A 20,923-nucleotide genomic window follows, 5' to 3' on the forward strand; every position below is an offset into this window, starting at 1 on the left:
TTGCTTTTCCTCATAAATACCAAATTCTGAGCTATAACTTATACATTTGCTTTCATTTATTTCTCCCTTTCATCTCTTTACATATTAGCAATGTGTAAAAACCCCTTCCTCCTTGAATCAACGCAGACATCCTGATAATTGATTCTGGTTCTCCTGGGCAGCATCAGCTTCCCTCCATGGATATTTCATCTCCCTTCTCATTCAGGGTGGGCCAAAGGCCTTTGTAATTCTTACATTTACCTGCTTTTATCTTCAATTCTCCTTTAATGCTTAAGACATCTCCTGACTTCTGCTGACCCCTGGTCCCCAGGTACAGGCTCTAGTCATCCGTCTGCCTTTCCTCTGTTATTATCAGAATGCATCATCCTCACCAGATTGACAGAGACAACGTAGAAAAGTTGACAACTCTGATTGCCAGTAAACCACTCTGCTCAGAAAGAAACTATGCCACTGATTTTATATGCTGGACAACAGTCCTGTCTCTGGGATCTGTCAGCTGTATGTACATCCAGTTCAAGGGCTTTATCATTTCAGGTCTTTGTTTATCATAAGACCGGGTGTCTGTCATGGATTTAAAAGAACTTTAAAGTTACCTATCTACTTGCTAGTGTCCAGGCTCATTTTTGCCTTTTCTACATAGTACAGAATTGATCAGGACAGAAAGATTCTGTTTCTGGACTTGCCGTGCACTTGCTCTGTAACCTTGAACAAATGACTGCATTCTGGAGGAGATTATAACAATTTATCCATTGCACAGAGGTGTTATGAAGATTAATTAATTCATAGTTTAAAGTGATTTGAGGATTTGCTAATGAAAGATGCTATATAAATGCTAATTTTTATTATTCATTCCCACATCTATATATTCTCTTTCAGTTGTCTCCTAAAATGGTCACCCTAAGCAATTACTAACTATTAAACTTTTAAAAAATGAGAATGAGGAGCTGAGTTTTCATTTGGAATCCCAAATTTCATTCCTTTTCAAGATGTGAGTCTTGTGATCTCAAAGTAATTTAAATGCAGATCTTTTGGCTGAATCATTGTTATACATGATGCTTATACTTAATAATAAGGATACAGAGATTTACAAAAATTACAAGCTGAACAAAATGGTAGCTAGAAAATACAGTCTACTTGAACAAATCAAACCCAGCTAGGTTTTTAGGCATTTAAATATTAATACTTTTCAACAACCAAAATATTTTAATGAATTTCATACAAATCCCCTTGGCACCTTTACAAGTGCTATTCTACAAGGAACATTCCCATACGGTCGTTATAAGTACTGTTGATATTATAATGTGACATACACAAACACTGGAAATCTTAAATATTTGTCTTTTTGGATGAACAGTTTGTAGTTTATGTTTATATGGTCTTTTTTATAGCAGACAAGACAGTCTCTGGAATGAGAAAGTTATGATTAAGCAAGTAGCTTTGCTGCTATAAGGTTGGAGTGCTTTTGTCCAAAAGGAAGTTCCAGCCATTTTGGAGTTGAATTTGACCTCACTGCTACTATCCATGTCTTTAGTTCTGGGAATGGTTTCACTTGGTTATCCTCAAAATACTTATTTTATTTGAAGATGATTCAAAACCTAGAACTTTCTTCTAGATCCTATTTATAGTCCTATTTTTGTCTAGAATTTCCTTAGCCTAATTGGGAAAAATCCTAAAAAGATACCATTCACCACATTTCCTTTTCCTCTCAGGATCTCCTTTCATTTTGGCCAAATGGAATTCATGCTTTTCAAAGGGAAGCAATAGTTGCCTCAGGGTACTTTTGAACACAAGTATAACTGATAGGAAGGGCAGGCAACCAATAACGATGTCGTTCTCTAAACAGTACCTTATATAATAATTTACTGTATTAAAATAATTAGCAATATGTGCAAAATGCATGTATTACATTGTATACTGAATATATAAATCGGTAGCAAAGTTACAGCAAACTTCAAAGTAAAGGATAGAAAAGCCACATACAAATCTGTAATAGGATGTATGTCAATAGAAAATAAGGCTTTATAGTCCTTGACTCTCACTTAACTAATTCTAATATAATATCAATGGCAATAGCTTTTGCTATATTCCACATATAGGCTGAATAAAAATGCTGAGAGGAGTTTACCACTTTTGCTAGCTTATGCAGCCCAAATGTTACATGGATAGACCTTGGAGTCCTGACTTTCACAACGTTGAGATTAAATCCTGCCTAATAGTTGACAATATATAACCAATAGTTTCAGTGGTCATCATTCTGTCATAATTAAGAGCAAAACATTTACTTTGAAAAGACTGAACTAATGTGATGATAATTAGGTTATAATTTGTGTAATGATGGAACTCAGAGAAGTATTTCAGTTTGTTATTTTTAATAAGTGCCGTCAGAAAAAAAATCTATATCTTGGTTTAAGTTTTTGATGCCACCCAGATACTAATGTACCCTTACAAAGATATCTGGTACTGAGAAACATCAGGAAGATCTTCTGATATTTTTAAGTGAGTGTTCCATTTGATTCCTATTATGAAAGACGACTAATAGTATCATTTTAAATATAGTGGGGAACATTGACGTTTAATGTCATCATGAATCAGGTGATTCTAATGCACTACTAGAAAAACCCTATTTCCAGGACCTAAATCCCAACATGCCACAAATTCTTATATAACTGCAAAAGCTAATGCGAACTCTTTTCTCCAAAAACAGTGACACAGACTCAACTGACATTTCATACAGCAAGGAAAAATATAACTTTTCATCACTCACCTCTAAAGAACTCATTGATATTGTTGATCCAGTTTCACTCCTTGAGAGTCCTGCATTATCATCCAACTCAGTGGCCATGAAATTCTTCACAGCTGTGCGGGGCTCAAAGGGCAGATTTTGCATGTGTTCCTGGGGTGCAAGATGTTGATCTAAGTTCATATTGAACTGGTCCATTACAGGGGGATTCATATTGAATTCGGGGTTCACTTTGTAGTGCAATAGCCTTTCGTGAGGCAGGGTTTCCATGCCAATATTCATTTTGCTTTCCTCTTTCAGTGATGGCTGGGTATTTACAGAACTTCTGGGCATCACAATATAGTCACTTTCCATCATTCTTTCTTGAGGATGGACTATATCTATATCAGCCCCTCTTAAATTGTCTTCTGTACACAAGTACACAGTTCTCCGCAATTCACTGTTCTCTTTTTTCAAACACTGACTGCTCAGCTCATTCATACTCATGGGCATGTGCAGACCTGTGGGTTGCTGGATGATGACCTTAGAAATGACATTTCCAGGCAAGGTTGAATAACTCAGCCCTTCAGGGCTTGTCCCTTTCTCTTCTTCATCGTCATTTAAAGAAATCCTAGAGAGTGTTCCTGTTATTGTTGCTGCCCGGCAAGGGCCAATATCCTTGTGAAGAACTGTGAATTAGCACATGATGGTCATGAAAAACAGTTAATTTGTATTTCTATTACTATATAAAGTTGTCTCTTGCCTTATTAAACAATTACCTAAGTAAATGAAAAAATTAATCTCTTAAATAATTATGCATGAACTTGTTTGCTCATGGCCCAGATTATATCACTCTTCACTGACTCTGCAGATCACAGGTCAACCACAGTTAAAGTGTATCTGAAAGCAGACTACTCAGCCTCCCCCCAAATCTCACTGCATGGTCCTCAAAACACTTTGCACAACTCTTCAGGCAAAAAGTAGATGGCTAGAGAAGTTGTTTTTTAATGAATCTATTTTGGAAGATTTTTTAAATTAAATGCATGTATTCAAACAAACTTGATATTCATTCATTTACTTAACTTATCTGCATAGTACTGGGGATTGAATCCAGAGTCTTTGCACTGAGTTACGATATTAGGCCCTTTTAAAAATTTTTTACTGTGAGACAATGTTTCACAAATTCGCTTCATTTCTCAGAATGGGCTCAAACTTGCTACCCTTCTGCCGTGGCTCCCCCGTGTGCTGGTAGTAGGGCGTGTGCCATCACACTTGGCTGACTTTCACACTCGGCCTACTTTTTTTTCTTAAAGGCTTTCCCCTTGGAGTGTTTCAGAATTTCTGTTCATCAACTTACTTCTTCAGGTAGTCAGTGGAAAATTCATACCACTGGGTAGAAATCCTTTGAACACTTAAGCATGTTGAAAATTACTGCACATTTGTCCATTGGTATAGTCAAGATAAATACAACATTCAAAAGTATTTATCAATTTCAATTACAAATTGGCCAAAAAGGAATACTTTTTTTGTGTATGAAAACATTCATGGTCTAGGATACCCTCATGAAGGTATTGAAATTTCTGAGTTTAAACAGAAAAGTATATGTTTAAGTATATGCATACATAGTATACAAACACTTAAGTATACAAAGAAGTATATGAGTCTTTGAAACTGTGATGCAGAAACCACAGCTTTGTTTTTAAAAATCAAAATCCACATAAATGACTTACATCCCTAATGATTATATTTTCAAGATGAAACTATTCTTACCTGATCGACAAGCAATGTCAACATCCTTTTCAAAATCTGTCTGTAACAAGAAATAAAAAGGCACAGATGATCATTTATGAAGACCACAAATAACTTTTGATAATCATATTAGCTGAAGTTAAAAGGTATCTGATTAAGCAAGGCTAGTTCATTGTTTTGTACAAAGAAAGTTTCTCAAAGAAAAATCAGATTGTTTTCAGGAATACTTCCTAGAAACCAAATGGTGAGTAAAATCAGAGGGAATGTGACATACAGTTTGAATAAGGTGATATAGTAACTGCTATCATCTTCAGTCTGCAGACTTACTAGTATATATGAGAGGGTAAAAGTTTAAAGAAGTGCAATTCTCTAACCTTAACAATCCTGATCTTTCAATCCAAACGTGCACTATTATGTGTATATTAAATAACTATTTTTTTATTTGTCTTTGGGGGTTATTTATATTTTATAACACAGCTTTGAAAAACCATTTTTAGTCAACTGAGGTTGTTCCTTCTCATGATTTTCATTCAAATGTAACCAAAGACTCTCGGGTTTAGGAATTAAAATTTAACAATAACAATATTCTTCTGATGCCACCCACATATTTCCCCAAAGTTTTTAAAAATAAATCAGCCTGTTTTTTAAAAATAGTAAAAGTAAATTAGCCTATCATAAGCAAGTTCTTCTAATCAAAGGCCTTTCCCAATAAATATTGTAAGTGAATGATTTTCATAGTATCTACTTGTTTTGGGTAAGAAATGAAACATTTTTTCTCAAATCACAGTCACTAATATTTAATCTATTTTTATGTTGCCTAGCCCAAAAATGTCAATAATAAATCAAATATACTATTAAAATAGCTTCCTTTTTAATCAATGTCTACTTTTGATGACACAATTTAAATCTGATTTCATTTCTAAGACACACTGAAGCATTTATGCCCTCAGTATCCTTAATTTCAACAACAGTCAGGGCTCAGGCACAATTTGGATCTTCTATGGGCAGGGTGGGTATTCCTGATTGTTTAGGATTATGATTCTCATTTTAAGCCGCACACTGGATTCAGGTCTTACTTAAGAAGTCTGGGGTGCAGGCTTCTCTGATGATTCTAACATGCAACATGTCTGGGAACCACTGCTTTAAGACTAGATATGTAACTCCCTATTTTCTGATTGTGTACAGATTACGACCCCCAATTCTGGGCAAGGAGTAGAGACTCTACAGTGGTCCACAGAATTATCCTCAGTTGACACTCAAGATTCTGGACTTCCAAGCAATCCAGACAAGATTCTTATCTGGAGTCAAATTCTAGGTCTATCATCAATGAACTAAAGCCAAAGCCACTCAAAATGGCTTGTTTCTATACTATTTTACAAATAAGGATTTTTAAAAAAAATTCAGTTGAGGAATCACAACTTATGAAACAATCAGGGAAAATAAAAGCTCACCATGATTTGAGCATGCCCGTTAGGAAAAGAACTTGATGAATCAGCATTGATTGGGTCCTGGCAGTTTCTCAACCGGCATCTAAATGCATCCTGAACCTGCAAGGGAAGCAAGACATCAATTTTCCTGTCCATTGATAATTAAGAAATAGTGTCTGTTTTGGCAATCAACTATGAGGAAGAGACTAGATCTGCTTTTATGACGTAATAACCATTTTGTTTGATTCTTAGTACAAACGCTGGAGTTTCTTGACTTTGCTCTCTCTGCAGGAAACTCATCACTTGCCCTCATCTATAGATGGAGGTGCTGGGAACTCCTGAACTATCTGACTCAATCCTAATAATTCATTTCAGGGTGTGAATTTACTCCCATTGTTACAAACAGTACATGTGTCTTTTAAGTTGAATTTACTATTTGGCATGGCATAATCTTCATAACTGCTTTAAAAAGTGTGAAAAATGAGATTACTCAGTGATTTGTGGACTAGAACCGATTTTGGATTACTCCTTTTATGTTTCACATAAGGGAAACCATTTCTTGTCTCCTTCCAGTGCTGTACATCCAGATGTAAAAACAGGAGGACACAGAGACAGAAAGAAAATGTGATAACTCTGATCGTATCCTTTGTATCTGTGATAGCTCTGAAGTGGGTAGCAGGAATTATGTAGCCCAGCTGAACTTCTTTAATATTCGTTAATAAACAAGTTCTGAATAAAAAACAAAGTCATCAAAAGTGAGTTTGATTAACATTACATTAATTTCTTTATTAAAACAACAAGTCAGTAAATATGAACAGGGAACACTGAAGAATGCAACTGGCAGTTGTAACAGAAATGCAACAGTGAGGAATTGTGGTCATAGGAAGAAGCGTTGGTCCCACCCCGTCCCTCCCACTTCCTGAGCATCAGGGGGCTCCTCAGAAGCTGTTCACAGACATCTTCACAAGCAGCCGTTATCCTACCTCAAGACCTCGATCATTTTACTAGTTCTTTGCTTTTCTACTTCATATTTTTGGTATTCTTTTTTGTCATTTACTGTCATCTCTTGGTCGGATTTAAAAGAAGAATGGATGGTGTTATAGTTTCCTTACATTGAAGGCATCCTTATACAGACTTTGGAACACACAGGGATCTTTATTATAATATTCTGTTTTGATATATGATGTGTGTAGTACAGATTGGTAACAAGAAAAAAAATTAGATCTGTTAAGTTTTCAGCTTTCTTCTTGTCTTCTAACCCATTTTGTGGCTACCAGTAGCCTCTCCCCCAAACTGCTATTTGGTTTTTAAAGCGATATTGAGTTTAATTAATCCCACACACTATCTAACCAGTTCAAAAGTGAGATTTTTCTCCACTTCTTTTTCTCCACCTCAGGTTCTGTAAGATCACCATCGTGAAGAAGGCCCTAAGGATCCAGCTCTCATGAAAAATCAAGGGGTTTTTATTGTCCACGCATGCGAGGGACCCTCCTACCGCACTCCGGTGAGAGAGGGGAGCGAGAGAGTGCCGAGTAGGGAAGTGCAGAGTATATAAAGCCGAAAGCCCCAAAGCAAGCGTTGGTTACAGAAGCAGATGGCATTGGTTAATAGGGGTCCTGTTGTTTGCTTACTGGTGGGTGAGCTGTCTGCTGCAGGTGGCTTGATGTTTTTGAAAACTCATATCTTGTCTGGCAGGGTTGATAGTTCACAGTGCTCTTATTTTTGGGGACGTCGGATCACAACTTCCCTATCAGGTCAGAACATCTGGCTGTTCTGACCCAGTCACAAGGCAAGAGGGGTTTCCTGAATGTTTTAACTCTTTAGTTCTAATTGTGGTGATGTAGCCACAATGAGGCAAGAGATTAGCATGTGGCAAACTGGCTGGACAAGTGAGCACGACACGGCAATCACGAGACCCAGGACACATACTCCAAACAATTTTCAAAGTCCTGCACCTAGAACCAATCAGATAGTGCCATCATCAGTTCTTGCCAGAGCTCAGCAGGTTTCTGACAGGACAGTCCAGACCTGATGTCAGCCTAGGATGATGGTTCCCATTTCCCTTGTGGCCACTGTGTTCCCCCTTTTGCAGTGATCTGCTCTCATCTGGCTGAGTGTACTTCTTCCCCCACTTTTAATTTGCTCTGCAGAACAAGTTTCTTTTCCTACCTTTAATAAATGTAGAGCCTTGCTGTGTTTTGTACTTGTCTTGACCAATTCTTTGTTCAGAAAGAATCTGGAGAAGGAAAACCCAGCACTCCAGGACCCAGTGATAATATGTGAAATCAGGCACTGGAGGAGGAACTTAGTGTCCTCTGATCACTCTTCCATTCCAAGATTCCCCATTGGAAATCCAAATCTGAGATTTCCTCCAAAGGGATTAGGAGCTGCCTGATATAATCCTGCAAGGTAATTTCTTATTTCTTTTTTCAAACACAATAGAAAGATCAGTGAAATTTAGTTTGATCATTTTTTGCTGAAGAAGTAGAGAAATATGTAGGCCCGAATCCTCTAGTTTCTCCCTGTGAAGGAGATATGACCAAGAAAATTAGATACTTCTGATGAGAATGTTGAAATTTCAGGCTCCTCCTTTCTATATTAAGAAGTCATTGCCATAAGCTATAAATTTACACCTAATAATAGAAAGTTACTATTACATCTTGTATTTGCTAGATCATCACTTTTTTCTGTTATAGGGAAAGTGAACTGGGGAAACCACTATGAAAGCCTGCTTTGGGAAAAAATGTTCAAGAAACCAGTGTCAGAAAAATAAGTACATTTTAATGTTATTTGTGTTTCAAGACAATTGTTATAAAAGTACAATTTATAAAGGAGATAAATAATATGCTAGAAATGGCGGCTCCTGGGAACTTGTCACATGAAGGTTTCTTTCAAATCTATTGCTAAATCTGAACACATACAAAATGTGAAACATTACACTAATCCCAGACATTAATTTGGCTCGTCCTTGCTAACTGTTCTCCATTTTCTGACCTTTAGAGGACGGTTGTCATGATATTTCTGGCTGACAGTGAAATACGGAAAAATTTCACTTCAACTCACAATCTAGTGGCTTGGAAGCTATAAAAGAAATATTTTTCAGAATATACACACAGAATCAATATTTTTCAACTACCAAACTCCCAAAGATGACAACGGATTAAGGGCATTTCTATACTGGAGAATGATGTCAGCTTTATGAATTAGTCAATGCTGTTCAGAAGAACCATAAATGTGAAAAGCACAAAAATCTCCAGTAAATTCAAGGTCATTTTAAGGATCTTACAAATGTTACAATGTAAGTTTTGGATTCTATGATACACTTAACGTTGTTGATACTGCCAATTCACAAAGATTTGATTTCATTTAATTCCAAATACTACACGAGCCTTTTGAAATCTTTAAAATACATTCGGTCAATCTAAATGAATTGGCCTCAAATATTTGTCCAATACTGTCAGGGAAAATGATTATAGTAGATTTCACACTGCATATTACCTTATCACAGAAGTAGCTGTTTCAGACAAAACAATACCTAGAAAATGCATCCAGTTATTTGAAAGCAGTTGGGTAATTAATTGAATTTTCCACCAGTTATACAAAGAGAATATTATTTTTTGTGAATCAGTGATTTTGTGCTGATAGAGAACAAAGACGTTTTAAGAAAGCAAATGTAAAGAACTCTGCAGATAAAATAAAGCATAAATAGATGATAGATTAGATAGATAAATAGATGATAGAGACACAGACAGACAGAATCTAGATCAAGTTTGCCAAAAATGAAGAGTTCTTGTGAAAATATTTTTTAAAAATTTCTGAGATTATAAATATGATTTTCAGGTAGCCTGTTGGAAACAAATTACAGCAAACTTTCTTCTTTTTATAATATCCTGCCATAGGTCTTTTACTTCAATTCATGATCAGGCAGAGGGTTACACAGCTGAGGCAGTAGAATGGGACAGACATGCAGCTACTCTGGGAATTTTTAGGGGACTTTAAGGAAATCTGGCGGTATGTTGGGAAATGAAAAGAATGGTGAGAGACATCTTCAGAAATAAAGCGAGGAGGAAAGAGATCATCAAGGTTTTCTGCTGAAGGTACACCACCAATGTTGCTCCGGCTGGTGGTGTCCTGTGGGAACCCGAGAAAGCTCCAGGACCAACTCATGGATGTGGGTGGACTCCTGGCTGAGCCTGGAGTCCAGAGACCTTTGCAGGCTGTGTCTGGCTCCCAGCTGCCCCCTGCGGGGAAAGACTTTTCCTCAGCAGAAGCCAGCCAAGAGCTTCTCCCTGGGTCCTTGCTCTCAGGAGGCAGCTGGCAGTGGCAGCTCCGTGGAAGTTGGCGCCAGATTGAGAGACTTCTGGGGAAGCGCACCAAGCACTGCTTGGCAGCGCTGCAATTCAGAGAAACAGCACAAGAAAGAACTGCACAGTTTGAAATGGGCTTTTATTTAAACTGCCGAACAGCTGAGACCCAAATCTTTGCTTTTTAAAACGACAGTTTTCCTAGAGCTACTCTTGTTGACTTCTTATTCCAGGAGATTATTGGAAGCCAAGAAAATAAAGTTTTATTCTTGTAATTATTTGAAATTATTTCCTTGGGGAGAGAGGAGAGTTTCTTGTGCCATGTGTTTCTCTGAATCCCATGACTACTATTGTTTCCTACTTCGATAAATAACTCATCGCTTTTAATCCAACTGTACTTTATACAATTTAATTATTAAATGACACATTCTCAGTTTCATCTATATTAGACCAATCGCCCTAAGCTACATGAATAACTTTACAACATTAATATATTATTTGCCTTCTCTCATGGCCACAGAAATAAACCAAAAACAAATGAAGACTTGCTATTTGCAACACAAAGAAACATCAATGTGGACTGAAGTCTCAAATTTTAAATGAAAGGTCATTGGAACCCTCTAACATCTAAGGTACATGTATCACGTTGACATCTAAAACTGTACATTTTTATCTTCAAATGACTTTTTTGTACCAGTGCGTTGGGTGATAAGCTTCTTTAGGTGCTATCTCACAATACGTGATCTGACTAAAGGCAGTGCATGTCTTTAGCATACAAATGTGACAAGAAGAAAAGAGAAATGAGACCCCAGGCGTCACGGCTTTAGGTCTTCAGAGGTGCTCTTCTGTCTCGATCTCATGCCAGCTCTTCTGGGGCAGGCATTAGCCCAAGGGAGAGATGAGGATCCTTTGGATTAGTGAGCTTAAATCCTTGTTCCAGAAAGTAACAGTATGTGACCGAGCTGAAAACACAGCAAGGTCACTGGACATGAAAGCTGGTCCTTATTCCAACTCAACCTTTGCCACTAATCTTACGCTTACACTGAGCAAAGTAAGGGATGGGAGTTTACGTGGAAGGATGGTTGAAAGCAATTATCTCCCGCTGTTTAGAAATTAAGTTTATACACTGCAACTTTCCATCTCAATGAATTAGATTGCACATAAAAAATAAGAGGCAGTCAGGTAAGTCTTCTTCTATCCCTTTACTCAACGAATACTAAACCCTGCTGCTCTGAATGCCTGTTCTCCCTGTAGTAACTTTCAGGATGAGGAGGCATCTGGAAGGACAGGGATGCAGGACTTGCCCAGCCACACACCCTTGTCCTGGTAGCACTCCTACTGCAGACGGAAACTCCAGGCTGCTGTCCAGTGTGGGGGACACTGGAAGGGCAATGTGAGGCTTTGGCCACGACTTAATGGCTGCTAACAGGCACCCAGCACTTGTCATTCTCTGGTGTGACTCTCCATCTCTGAGTTCATGAACGATCATTGATGCCAGCCCAGGATTCTGACGTCATGGTTTCTGAACCACTTGCCCCTCAGCATGGGCTTCAAGAAGCAGTACTGAAGACCAAGAGTCATGCAACTATTCCTGACATCACTGTAGTGCTCACAAATCCTGAAAAGCTCAGGCGGGAGAGTAGGATTCACATTCCTCTGCATTCATAATGGGATGACTAGTGGGGGAAGCGGGGTTGGTGATTTCTGGGAAAGAATTACAGAAATCAGAGGATATTGTACTTGTTTCTATAATATCTACATTACTATGTAAAGCCAGTCTTTGTGCCTCCCTACTCTATTTGATAAGGTACAGGTTTATTTTGGTACTTCTAGTCATTTTCCCACTTCAAGATATACATCCTATTTATTAAAAAAAAAGTAATGCAGTAAATGTATTTCTCTTTGGGCTTTCAGTTCCCACTGACAAAGAAAAAGCTCTTAGGCATCCACTCCACTCTTTTTAAAATTCTTGTGCATATGCAAGTACCTTCTGAAGAAGTTAAAAATATTCAGGTCAGTATCCTGATGCTTCCAGTTCTAAAGCTCTCACTCTCTAAAATGTATTTCACTTTCTCCACGATATGACTCAGAGAACCTTTGATCAAAGCCACTAAACACTCTAACTAGGGACTTCTAAAATATCACTTAATCAATTCTGCCTTCAAATGTCATCAATCTAGTCATTCTCTTGGTACTATTTTTTTTTTTTTTTTTTTTTTTTTTACTTACTGAGCTTAGTGTTCAGGGTTACATCACTTCCTTAATGCTTCTCAAACAAATCACTCTACTCTTCACTGCCATAGCCATAGGCATGTAGGCCATGAAAACCATAAACCTAATAACCTCTCTCCATTCTCCTTTGCCTGAAACCTTACTTCTTGTTTCTTTAACCTAACTTTTTCCCTCAGGGCCCCATTTAATTTGGAGGTTTCCTATCACCCACTCCTTCATCCTCAAAGACCAACTGAAACCCTGGTCCTGGTCCAAACTAAGGGAGGACACAAAGACACAGCTCCTTCTTTGCATACTATAAAGTCAGAGCCAATTTCCCTGTCAAGCTTGCCGGTCCATGCAACTCTCCCTCTGAATTGTATTTTATGCAGTACATACTCTTCCCAAATCCCGTCTACTCACTTCATCACTACCTACCTGGCTCCCCCACTTTTAAAAAGTGGTTTGCTTTGGGAGGATACCAGTTTTAGATTAGATATGCATACACATTCAATTTTATGTGCTTAGAAATGATTTTTTAAAATCTGTACTCTCTATAGAAATAATAAAACTGCATGGGAAACTGGCAAAAACATAAAGGTAAAAGAGGTGGCAGGGACACAGGGAGACCAGAAAAGGAAAAGAGGCAGGCAGGGAGGGGGGAAGGGATAGAGAGTGAAGGAATGAGAGAGAGGATTCATCTTTATTTTAAGCATTTTGCTACAAAATTGCTTCCCAGATTTGGATGAAGACTTTGGGACCCCGTCTGGTGCAGTCTAGACCTCCTGCCAGGCTTGGGAACGGGAAAGAGGAGCTTGGCCCTGATACTGATGTGACAGAAGAGCCCTGGAATCTTCACATACTGACACCACAAAATTATCCATTTAAGCACTTTCCTTTTTCCTTCCATGTAGCAAGGCCTTTTATTGTAGCCTATTTCATATCACAATCTTGTTATTTTCCCCCTCTGACATCAAGCTGCAAGATCCTCTTACAGCCGGCATAGCCAGAGACAGAGAGACTAGAAGAATGTGCAGGCACCAAGAATGTGGTTTCCTAGCAACAGGAACTATTTCAAAGGTTTCATAACTCTTCTGTTGTTTCAATTTCCATAGCAATGTGGAAAATAGTGCAGAGTATATGTTATTATCTGCCTAAAGTGAACAAATTCTAATCAACTAATGATGGATAAATGGCAAGAAACATCTATATGCATCCCAGCAGACACCATCTTATTAGCTGTTCAACATATTAGCTTCTGCAATGTAGGTTCTGTTGTTTAAAGCTATGTGTTGTGATAAATCATATAGCTCAATTTTTAAAAATGACTTTCCCCTCATCTTTTTTTCCTTTTTACCACCACAGAAGCACTAATGCATTTCAAAACAAAAAGATGTACAAGAAGAGAAGGAGCTATAGTTTTTAAGAATAAAATATTTAGCAAATTTAATTATTGAGATGTCCGGTCTGGAGATCAGAACAAGTTATGCAAACATTCTTCTTTTTTTCCAAAAAAGAAGTGGTTATCATTGAGCTGTCAGTACTAGAGTGCTCCTTTCTACCTTCTTTCCTGATTAGAAAGTATTTTAATTGCAGACTCAGACCCATCAAAAACAGATGCACATTTAAAGTTAGTTAGGTTCCATGCAAATCACATTCAAAACGTCACAATTATAAATTTATTTTCTTATTTTTCAACTGCGTAGGTTCCACGCAAATCACATTCAAAACGTCACAATTATAAATTTATTTTCTTATTTTTCAACTGCAGAGGTAGCTTCCAGCTTCCTCCAAAGAAAGAATACATGAGCAAATCAATGGTTATCAGTAATGTGACACCCTTCGCTATTGTCAAGCAATGCATACTTAAATGTCAAATTGAATTCTGTGCGCCCCAGGAGGTCATCTGTGATGTATTCCTTGGGGTGTGCAAAACTTTTAAACAAAGGTCTTTTGGTTTGTGGCAACAAATTTCCTGTTAGATACTCGTAAAGAGACTTTTTTTACAGCCGAAATCATTGTATTACAGGGTATTTTTAACCTTCAATGTTACAGAGTATTTTTACAGGGTATATTTAACCTTCAATGTAAAAATAAAAGGAGATATGTGATTTCTCATTGGAGTGTTAGAATTAAAGAGCAGTACTGAAACTGGTTTTAATTTATTAGTTATAAAATTCCTCAATTTGAGCTAATTATTGAAAATGCAACAATAATAGATATAATGGCTGTATTTTATTTCTCATTAATGTAGAAAAGACATTTTTACAGATATCTATTTTACCAGGAGCATTTAATTCTGTAATTTTATTTAACTGCCATTAAATCATATTTTGATGTTTCCTAGTCTAATTAACAAGTATGAGAAAGTTCAAATGGAAATTAAGAATTTTTGTGCCAAATATTTTTCTACATATTAGCAGCAAAAATGTGATAATAAGCCATCATATCTACCACTTAAAAACCTGTAGATTTTTATTGTACCCTAAGACTATCTAGAAATCTTATTTCTGAAGAAAAAAGAGAAGCTTATTTAAAAATGGGATATTTCTTTATTCCATAACTCTCAGGGTATTAATATCTGAAAATCATAGGTAGGTAGATTATATTCCTCATTGAAAGCCTGCAATGATTCATCTTTAGTTGTCAATCAAAATCATATTTTATATCTATTCATTTTGAACAATTTTCTTACTTAAAGGTATTAGAGACAGTGTTAATACAGAAGGCCCACAAGATAGTTGCAGTTAGAAAAGAATATATCCCAAATTATTCAATCTCTTTCTAACTTGACTCCTTTGTTACATAAGGAATTTGGCATTTGGAAGATTTTAATGCTGACACCTCAGATAGAAAACTGTGTGGAGGGAGAAGTAACGTTTGGTGACTATAAACTATGTCAGATTTTTGAAATGATGATCTGTTCCCTCACTTTGGAAGATGAGGTCACTCTTCATCTGTTTTCATTGTTTTTCATAGACTGTTCTTAGGATACACCTGAAGGCTATTGCTGATATCTGTGTTTCACTGAAAAAGTGCAGAAATACTATTCTTTCCCTACCTGGTAAAGGGGATCGAAGACTTTGGTTACCTTCACATACCATTGTACAAACTATATGGCGTATAGACCATGTACTCATATCTGTTTCCAATGTGTGCATCATAACAAAGTTCTCAAACATGCTAGATTACATGAAAAGACAGAATAGATCATTTTCTCAAAATCACTAGCATTAGCATGGTACTGTGTCAGTATTTATGTTAGTCACTCCTTAGCCCCAGAGTAAACGCTAATATGGCTCACAAACCTTGTAAATACTATGTCAGTGCTTGCAAGCATTGAGAGTAATTTTCACACAGGTTGGAAAACATTTTAACTCATGTCTGCATTTTTGTCCTCAATGGATTCTGTACCAGTTAGTATCCATATTCATGAAAGATAATTTCTTTCTTCCCATATTTCTGCCAATTAATTTCAGTCATGACCTGGGAAAATACTGTGATTATTGGTCTCTAGTTCATACGGACAAATACTGCCTCTTGTGCCCACCGGTGTATACTTTTTTATATTTTCTGAACATAAGCATCTGTATTGAAATCATTAATCATTAGTAACCTTTGCTATAGTGTAGAAGGCAAAAGAAATACTCATTAATCTTCGATATTTCCTATCTAAAATAAAATTAGTTGATATGACAAATATGCACGTCCTACAGTGGAAATTTGCATTAGAAAAATAGATAAGAAGCATCATTTTGCTATGTTTATGAATAGTGTCTTTTAAAAATAATGTCACTTTGTCTGTCCACCTGCCAGTTTCTCTAAGTGACCTGTCTCACACCACCTAGCCTCTCTGGAATCCATGCATCATGGTTTGTGGCACCTGTGGCTGTGTTTTCTTTTGCATGGACCCATATATTTTAATTTGTCACTTACAGAGTGCCAAGGGTCTTCCTGAGCTATCCCTTACATGCTTCTCTCAGCATGGAATATTAAGCAGGTGGCAATGGAAGAGTTCAAGATATTAAAAGACCTTACTCACTGGCAACAGTATTCCCTCCCACTCTCCCTCATCTTTTTCATAAGAATTACAGTTGTTACCTCTCTCCGAAGAATGCAGTGGACCATGACTATAACAAAGCCTTGCAATGAATCAAACACAGCAAAAAGAATCTGAAACAATATGGAACGTTTATCCGTCATGGCTAGAACTGCTGACATCCACGTCAGAGCCAGAAGGGGCAAAACCACGCAGGAGCTCCAAAGAGAGGCCCTGTTGGGAGAAAGAGAAAGCCACATTACGTAGCTGTGTGCCAGGCCCCAGGCCAGCACCAAAACCCCACTGAGCAAAGCATTCTAGTCTGCGGCACCAAGAGTATTAATCTGGAAACCACAAGACTAATAATATTTGAGAATTTTATTTATTACGTTAGAAATTACCATACAGTAGTTATAAAGGCTGGTGCCAATTGTAAATATTTAAGTATTAGCAACCACAAATTTTTTTCATCATAGCATTTTCTCACATGCACTGTAACAATTTGCAATAAGAAGATGTAAATGATTGGGACTAACATGGCGTTACTGGCGGTGGTGGCTGACAAAGCTGTTGTTGAAACTACTCCACACTTGGCACATTTGAGCGTCAAACCGCTATGAGGCTCACTCATCTGACTGCAAACAAACAGAACACCCACAAAAAGAACAAAATATTGAATTGTCACCAAAAAAACTGCTGCTGTAAGTTAGCTTTTAACTATGATTTCATGCAGAAAGTATTGATATTATCAACGATGGTCTATCATTTTAAAAAAAGCATTTATCCTACATATATCCTTTTAATGCTTAGCTTTTTATAATCTGAGCCTTCAATGCATGCAAAGTGTATTTTCACATTTACACCGTAAATGGCCCTTAGTCTATAGATAAGCATTGCCCAATACACTGAGTTCAACATAAGCATGTGTTTGTGTAAACAGAGTGAAAGCCCATTATTCAGATCCCTAGTAATCAAATTGGTGATGACTTCTAGGGTCAAGGATTTTCAATGTCTTTCATGAAGGTGCATATATCAGTCATAACCTGGAATGCAAACATTAATCTCAGAAGTGCAAAACAGGAAGGTACACATTACACACACACACATATAATTGGTTAAAATATTGATTTTAGCTCAACAGGTTTTTATTTAAGATGCCCATATTTTAGGATGATCTAAATACAGAGGCCAATAAAATTGGATGAGATATTAGTTTTAATGAGAACAGTGGTGAAGTTCCACCTTAATACAACATATTTAACATAATCATTAATTTTAAGATACTCATCTCGAACATTTGTCATAGCCTCTAGCTTCATAATCTTTAAATGGTTTATTCTGGTCTGGGATGTTCTATAGGTAAATTCAGATTTGAATAATTCAGATTCCACTTATTACACCAGAGAAGAAAAACTATGTCACATAGAAAAACCTGACTTTATCTGTGACCCACTGGTTGTTCAGAAGAGTGTTAATTTCCATATGTTTATGTAGTTTTTGTGGTTTCCATGGATGCAACTTTTGTTTGAGGGTACTTTGCTTCTAGGTTCTGAAAAAAATCTAAAAAGCCAAGGAATACTAAAAAATAACTTTAAGTACTCGATACTTATTTTATCCCTGAAAAAAGGTCTACTTTTCTGATAATAAATTTAAATGAGTAGTTAGTGTACTTATTTGTAAGTATTTGAAGTGTGGAACTAACTATTGCAACTATGCTTAATGCTAACTGGTTGGGCGGTGTAACCTTTACACAATCAATGTATACAAAAGATACAGAGTTGAGGTACTAAATTGAGCCACTACAATGAAAAATGAAATCTTATTTCTTTGTTACAGAGGAAACTATATATCTACTAGACAAAATGTCCAAATAGTTATAAAAAGTTGTATTAGTCATACTATCCAATGCAAGGAATATCTACATGGTACATCCTAGGAACATGGTTCTTTCACTACTCTTTCTCCAAGCTGTTCTGTTGCTATGGTTAGTACTATGTCTCAAATCTATCAGTTTTACCTCCCTTCCAAACTTTTTAAATCTTTAGGAAATAATCAATTATTTGATAGGTTTATTGTTAATATTCTAACAGATTCCCTGGAAAGAAAGTCTCATCTTTTTGAAAAAGTCTCAAAAATTTATCAAGGACCCTGTTACTTTGACTTCCATAAATTTCAAGTAGAGAAGCTGCAGAATTTAAAATAGTACATAAGAGATCTTCACTGCAGAAAAATAGAAAAAATTAAAATTTTTTCTTAAGACTTTGTTTTGTTTTCATTCTTTCCAATTATCATTTTATATAAGCTATGTGGTTATCTAGCATATATCTCCCATTGGTAAATATATTTTATATATTTGAAAATTTAATATGCTTCATATATCATATAACTTGTCAAGCTATTATTTGTTAAATTTTATTCATTCAATCTTTTATACATATTTACAGAGCATGAACTATACATTTGGTTATTTTTAATAAATGATACAAAAAGTATGAAACAGCACAAATAAATAGAAAAAATGAGAGAAGTAATGTCTTAAAAAGATCTTTGATTCTAAATAATAACATAGATATAGTGTATATATATATATATATATATATATATATATTTCCATAATTAGTCAATCTGAAATGGTCACTTATACAATTAGGGAAATCAATAATTAAGTCATTCAGGTAGGACCCTGCTCATGTTTCTGGAATTAATTTTGATTATTTGTTACTGTGGTGTTTATGAAGGAGTGTCCACTTGATTGGCTCTAGTGTTGGTACCCCATGCTCTGCACTGGCTGAGGGGTTGGTACCCTATGCTCTGCACGTGGGTGGGTTATGGCAGCATGAGCTCAGTGCAGTGAGTGTCTGTGTCTGTTCCTGTCCCCTTCCTCACTGGCATTGTTCCCTGCTCTTCTTTCCAGCCCCAGAAACTGAACAGCTTTGCCCCACCCTATTTTTCCACCATGATGCTCCTGCCTTGCAGCCAGCAGGCCATGATCTGACCTCTTTCTTCTGAAACCAAGAAGACATGAAACTTGTCTTCCACTAAGTTGTGGGTGTTTCTTGTAAGCACCTGTGGGAAAGCTGAGGCCCACAGTTCTTAACTGTGATCTTCATTGCTTCTCTGTGAACTAAAATTAGTTTCAAACATCCATAGCTCCTTTTAAAATTTCCTTTAATCATACTTTGGAATAGAGAACAAATTTTAATCTATATCTACTTAGGTTAACATAGCATTTTATAATATGAATAGTGCTTAAAATCAAGACATTAATAGCTCTCCTATTTCAGAGAACAATCAGCATTCTGATTTTATAGAATATATAAGTACTGTTCTTGTTCTTCTAAAACCAATCTTTGAACCAGAAGAACTCTGACTCAGTTTCACCAGTGAAACACATATGATAGCTAATAATACTTTTTAGAATTACAAGTTTTAAAATTATAATTGTCTTTGTTAAAATGTAGGGTGAAATGGATAATTCTAAGTTTGTAATAATGTCATTTCTTTTAGTCTGTATCATCTCTTACAAAGAGCTACATTAATCAAACTGAGCATTACATGGTTTGATTAAATAAGAAGATAAAGTATACTAATAAATCTTCAGCCCCATATGTATTCATTTTGATGCTGCCATTTCTTTTCTTGATCTGATGTCATAGATAGTGGAATCAATGGGCTCTTGATTCAGTCAGGGACTTGAAAACAAATCTGTGAATCTTGGATTCCTCTTTTCATTCTTTACAAAATAGCCACTTTGTTAAGTGATTTCTTGTGATTAGCTAGATGTCCTATGCATGCTTCAAACACATTCCATTTCAGAGACTTTGTGGGGCAAATATTTATTTCCCCTTTTAACAGATAAGTAGGGGCAAATATTTATTTCTCCTTTTAACAGATGAGAGGGACCGAGCTGTAAAGCCTGAAATAATACATCCAAAGGCACACACAGCTAGTAAAGTGAAAAAGTAAGCCTCTGCCTGACATTAAAAATTTAATCATTACAACTCACCCTTTTTTGATTAAATTATTTGTTTAAATATGTAATAGTAGCACTGATTCTATAACCTGTATGCAGTACGATCGATCTGTTCTTGCATGATTCATCTGGACAGAAATAACTGAAGAAGCTATTACCCCAACCCCAATCATATGAATTAAATTCACAAGATTCACTACCTGACAACTTCCTGTCCAAAAGGAAGCCCAGGGTCTACACTAAGTTTAAGTTTACCTACTACAGAAACCATAGAAATAATTGGTACTGGAAATAGCCTTTAAATGGGAAATGATCTTCCCTCAGAAAGATCTTCTAGTGATGATTTTATTATACCATTGCTATTCCAAATCCATTAAATTTAGTTTTCTACTATAAAAAAGAAATACCTGAGTTATCTTACTTGTAAATCACTACACAGATTATAAAGACACAAAAGCACTTAAATTTCTCACCAGTAAGTGATTAAATACTATGGTTATT

At 36.4% G+C, this 20,923-nt stretch overlaps 1 protein-coding gene across 7 annotated transcripts in view; it reads right to left on the minus strand.

Moving 5' to 3' along the window:
- Positions 1–20,923, minus strand: part of Adgrb3 (adhesion G protein-coupled receptor B3) — a 720,698-nt gene that overhangs the window by 25,134 nt on the left and 674,641 nt on the right. For 6 of the 7 annotated variants that reach the window (XM_063227050.1, XM_063227046.1, XM_063227049.1 and 3 more), the window contains 5 exons: positions 16,986–17,084; positions 16,512–16,683; positions 5,920–6,015; positions 4,490–4,529; positions 2,765–3,408 (listed from right to left, as the gene is read on the minus strand). In XM_063227050.1, the coding sequence (XP_063083120.1) occupies positions 2,765–3,408; positions 4,490–4,529; positions 5,920–6,015; positions 16,512–16,683; positions 16,986–17,084 (1,051 nt within the window). The remainder of the gene's footprint in view (positions 1–2,764; positions 3,409–4,489; positions 4,530–5,919; positions 6,016–16,511; positions 16,684–16,985; positions 17,085–20,923) is intronic. The other variant, XM_063227047.1, reaches the window with a different exon arrangement.

This window comes from Cavia porcellus, unplaced genomic scaffold, assembly GCF_034190915.1.
Source record: "Cavia porcellus strain 051 isolate PalLab524CR breed Dunkin Hartley unplaced genomic scaffold, mCavPor4.1 scaffold_16, whole genome shotgun sequence".
Taxonomy (NCBI): domain Eukaryota; kingdom Metazoa; phylum Chordata; class Mammalia; order Rodentia; family Caviidae; genus Cavia; species Cavia porcellus.